We start from the raw sequence: 5,350 nt of genomic DNA on the forward strand, positions 1-5,350 counted from the left end.
TTTACATACAACCTCAACTAGTGGACTGCAGGCGCTAAATGTACCATGCCCTGGGCCTTGGTTCAGGCTGTTCTAACAAGGTCCCAGAGACTGGTGGATCATCAGTGATAGTTTATTTGTCACAGTCCTGGGGGCTGCAAGTGTGAGATCAGGGTGCCAGCAGGGTAGAGTTCTGGTGAGAACCCTCTTCGGGGTTGCAGACCACCAGCGTCTCTCTATGTCCTCACATGGTGGAGAGCAGAGACGAAGCAAAGTGTCTTGTGAGCCTCATGAAGACAGTAATGCTGTGCATGAGAAATCCCCCCTCAAACCTCCTCTAACCTTAATGATTTCTCTAATATCCCACCTCCTGATATGATTACATGGTGGGGGTAGATTTCAATATATGAATTTTGGGAACACACACACATTTAACCTGTTAACATGGAAACAAGAAGATACCGAGGCATTGTGTTTATTGCAGATTCATTAGACTATATTTCATTGTTGATATTTATTTGAGGATAACACATTCCTTGATGCTGTCATCCCTTATTATGGCTCATTCATCCTGAATTGATTACTAACTAAATGTTACAATGCTACTGTGAACATGATTACCAAGAACTTGCCGAATTCCATAGACTTTCAGTCTTTATAAAAAATGATGTTGACACCAATTACAAATTCCCTAACCCTTAAAGGGACACTTAATCTTTCCAACATAGTTAAATCTGAGTTGTAAATATTCTCATTTCCAGGAGCCACCTGCTAAGACTTCATTTGAATAAAACAATCTAATAAGAAAATGGCAAGTCCAGGTTTCAAAACCTATTATGTCAAATTCCAAACTCCACCTCCCTATCCATACCATAAACACTGTGCAAATTGTATGTATTGAACCATCTCTTATTTTTCTATTTCACTAACACACATTGTGCCTTTGTTTTCCATACCTTGCTGTTACAGTACTCTATATTTTCATTATTCATCTACCTCCAAATTTCTAGATGAACTGAGCAATTTACAAAGTATCCTGATTATTTTCTGTAATAAGCAAAATGAAATTATCAACTGGTAATTCTTTCTGAGAGTCTAAATGTGACTGACAAAATTAGTATTTCTAATAATTAGAAAATAATCATATTTAACTGTCCAAGATGATTCATATAGATTTCTCAGTTAACCGTCACCATAAACTTGAGTTGCATGATAGATAAGACCCTTGAGAATTATAGCCATTGCAAGAGATTGGATTACAAACATTTCAGTGAGCCTCTGTAGGAAACAGGCTTCCCTGGTGGGAGAGAATCTTTCAGTGGGTTAAAAAATCCACTTGTCCATGCAGGAGAGGGGTGTTAGATCCCTGGATTGGGAAGGTCCTCTGGGTGAGGAAATGGCAAGGCACTCCACTATAGTCTGGGAAATCCCGCTCAGAATCCTGGCAGTTACAGTCCATGGGGGCACAAAGAGTGGAATAAGACTTAGCAACTATACAATGAGAACTGTAGAAAACACCAAGCTGACAGGGCTCTTGTGGATTTAGGTTAAAAATACTTAATGCTACCAAATTACATGCATATGGGAAATGACTGGAAGAACAGAAGACGACGTATGCTAACGGTTGAAATGTTAGGAATGGAGCAGAGCATCCCCGTTGCCATCAGCAGGGAGACCAGAGTTTCAGAAATTCAGCACTTCATCTGGGTCTCAGTGAAACAGCTCAGGTCCTGCACTAAGCTAAGTCCTCCAAGCTCCCCTCGCTGTGCCCCAGCGGCCGGGATGTGCACCTGAACTCTCAGTAATGGACAGGACACGCCTCCAGGTCCAGCGCAGCGAACTCCCGCGCAGGATCCGGGGGGGAACCGAGGAGTCCCCGTGGGCAAGAGCCTTGACCCGGAGAGGCGCCGCCACAGCCCAGGGAGCCCGTGGGGCCGCGGGAGCAGTAAGGAAACTTCCTTTTCAGTCCCACTGCCCAGGGGAGCTTTAATGCTACTTTGCTCAGATCCTTAGATTTCTGCACCTGCCCCCATGTCCACCCTCCCCTTCCTAGGAGATTTCGGCCAGAGCGGTTTACACTGGTGCCGTTTATGCTGCGATTGATGGCTGGAAATCAGAGCATGTTGTGAAGTATTTTCAAATTCAGGATTGTTTCTGTGGAGAAAGAGTAATTCTTTCAGGGATTCAGGGAAAAGGAAAGGCACCTGAAGTCTGGACAGGAATCTAGGAGATATTCGGACCCTCCAGTGGGAAGACTTGGGGACAAGACTGAGACTGAAAATTATCTCATTTAATATTAATATAAATGGTTAATTTCTCTTGCAATGTTAATTGGTTAAAAAATATTTCAAATTTTATAGTGAAAGTCGTTCAGTCATGTCTGACTCTTTGTGACCCCATGGATTATACAGTCCATGCAATTCACCAGGCCAGAATACTAGAGTGGGTAGGCATTTCCTTCTCCAGAGGATCTTCCCAACCCAGGGTTCAAACCCAGGTCTCCCACATTGCAGGCAGATTCTTTACCAGATGAGCCATTAGGGAAGCCCAAGAATACTGGAGTGGGTAGCCTCTTCCTTCTCCAAAGGAATTTTCCTGACCCACTCATCGACCCGGGGACCCCTGCATTGCAGGTGGATTCTTATAATTTGTAAGTAATTATAAATAACTTAAACTTTACAAGTCTTAAATATCAAGTTAAGATATTTTCTTTAAGGCCAAACAAAATTTTAAGTTCTTGGCTTCAGTGGAAACAAAATCATCAGTAATGTTTGTAAAATTGCTTCCTAGTTTATCTCACTTCATTGCATGAGCCGTATTTAACTAACAACGCCAAAGAATGCTAAAACTACCTCACAAATGCACTCATCTCACAGGCTAGTAAAGTAATGCTCAAAATTCTCCAAGCCAGGCTTCAGCAATACGTGAACCGTGAAATTCAAGATGTTCAAGCTGGTTTTAGAAAAGGCAGAGGAACCAGAGATCAAATTGCCAACATCCGCTCGATCATTGAAAAAACAAGAGAATTCCAGAAAAACATCTATCTCTGCTTTATTGACTATGCCAAAGCCTTGGACTGTGTGGATCACAATAAACTGTGGAAAATTCTGAAAGAGATGGGAATACCAGACCAACTGACCTGCCTCTTGAGAAACCTATATGCAGGTCAGGAAGCAACAGTTAGAACTGGACATGGAACAACAGACTGGTTCCAAATAGGAAAAGGAGTACATCAAGGCTGTATATTGTCACCCTGCTTGTTTAACTTATATGCAGAGTACATCATGGGAAACGCTGGGCTGAAGGAAGCACAAGCTGGAATCAAGATTGCTGGGAGAAATATCAATCACCTCAGATATGCAGATGACACCACCCTTATGCAGAAAGTGAAGAGGAACTAAAGAACCTCTTGATGAAAGTGAAAGAGGAGAGTAAAAATGTTGGCTTAAAGCTAAACATTCAGAAAGCGAAGATCATGGCATCTGTTCCCATCATTTCATGGCAAATAGATAGGGAAACAGTGGCTGACTTTATTTTTCTGGGCTCAAAAATCACTGCAGATGGTGACTGCAGCCATGAAATTAAAAGATGCTTACTCCTTGGAAAGAAAGTTATGATGAACCTAAGCAGCATATTAAAAAGTAGAGACGTTACTTTGTCAACAAATGTCCATCTAGTCAAGGCTATGGTTTTCCAGTGGTGATGTATGGATGTGATAGCTGGACTGTGAAGAAAGCTAAGCGCCGAAGAATTGATGCTTTTGAACTGTGGTGTTGGAGAAGACTGTTCAGAGTGCCTTGGACTACAAGGAGATCTAGCCAGTCCATCCTAAACGAGATCAGTCCTGGGTGTACATTGAAGGGACTGATGTTGAAGCTGAAACTCCAATATTTTGGCCACCTTATGGGAAAAGCTGACTCATTAGAAAAGGCCCTGATGCTGGGAAAGATTGAGGGCAGGAGAAGAAGGGTACGACAAAGGATGCAATGGTTGGATGGCATCACCAACTCAATGGACATGAGTTTGAGTCAACTCAGGGAGTTGGTGATGGACAGGGAGGACTGGTGTGCTGCAGCTCATGGGGTGGCAAAGAGTCGGACACAACTGAGCGTCTGAACTGAACTGATGACCCAGTAACTATCATAAATAATTAATTTCAGTTTACAAAATCCCTTTTTCTCTAATTTCTTTCAACCAAGGGTCTTCGCTTGTGGATCAGACAGTAAAGAATCTGCCTGAAATTCAGATTGCAGATTCCATCCTTGGTTGGGAAGATCCCTTGGAAATGGCAACATACTCCGGTAGTCTTGCCTGGAGAATCCCATGGACAGAGGCGCCTGGTGGACTATAGTTTATGGGGTCACAAAAGAGTCAGACTTTACCTAGCAACTAAACATAAAACAGTAAAAAATTCAAGAAGTTCATCTTGATAATATTTAATAAATAAAACAAAGTACAAATTTAATGAAATAAAAGGTGAATGTATTTGTTAAATTTTAATATAATGTAAACAAAAATATTTTATATTGAACAATAAATATGAGATAAAAGAATAAATATAACAAAATAAATAAACAAACAAACAATAAAATCAGCAGAGTCTTCACTTTGGGACCGATGCACCTGCAGCCAAAAATATTTATATATATCCATTTACTACTCACAAGGTATTCGCTGAAGTAATTCAATAAATTTTGTGGCTAAAACAGAAATCAGAGTCTTCTGAAATGGCCACAGATGAGTGTGCAAAGATGATGGGGCATCTTAGTCAGTGAGAGACATGTCAAGGTGAATTTAGGTCTCCATCCATCATTCTTAAGCTTTCTTGCAAGTTGGTTGATGAAGACAAGGATCTCATGATTTCCAGTCTGACTATTTCCCAGGCGCAGTCGCTGTATTCCTTCTCTTTCAGGTAGATATGGATGCCCTGGAAGTACTTCTTCACAGCCAGTGTGGGGCCCATCCTTCCCAGGGCAAAGTCTTCCTCTCCCATCACCTGCCCCAGGCAGGCGTCCAGGTCATCCAGCAGCTGATGGAGTCCAGTGTGGAGCTGCTCCAGGAGGGTGGTGTCCCAGGCAGCAGAGGAGCGCTCTGTGTGGAAGAGGTTGAAGGTCTGCTGGAGCATCTCGTGGAGCACAGACATGGTCTGGGCCTCCTGGAGCTGGCCGCCCTCCACCATCTCCTGGGGGAAAGCGAAGTCTTTTCTGTCCAGCAGACAGAAGCGAGGGGAGAGTCTCCTCATTTGGCCCAGGAGCCTGAGGTTCTTCCTGCCAACCAGCACATGGTTCTGAGACAGGTCACAGCCCAGGGATCCTCCAGGGCCGTAGCTGACCAGCACCAGGGCCATCAGTAGAGAGAGCACGAAGGCCAT

General features: G+C 43.0%; 1 protein-coding gene across 1 annotated transcript; it reads right to left on the reverse strand.

The window, feature by feature from the left end:
• Positions 1–4,762: 4,762 nt before the first annotated feature.
• On the reverse strand, positions 4,763–5,350 carry LOC102414778 (interferon omega-1-like). Its single transcript, XM_006055511.4, has one exon. It carries the CDS (start codon positions 5,348–5,350, stop codon positions 4,763–4,765), a length of 588 nt encoding a protein of 195 aa, XP_006055573.4.

The sequence above is a fragment of the Bubalus bubalis genome, chromosome 3, assembly GCF_019923935.1.
Source record: "Bubalus bubalis isolate 160015118507 breed Murrah chromosome 3, NDDB_SH_1, whole genome shotgun sequence".
Taxonomy (NCBI): Eukaryota; Metazoa; Chordata; class Mammalia; order Artiodactyla; family Bovidae; genus Bubalus; species Bubalus bubalis.

Coding starts and splice junctions, on each gene's coding strand:
- LOC102414778 (XM_006055511.4), bottom strand. CDS start 5,350: ATGGCCTTCGTGCTCTCTCTACTGATGGCCCTGGTGCTGGTCAGCTAC.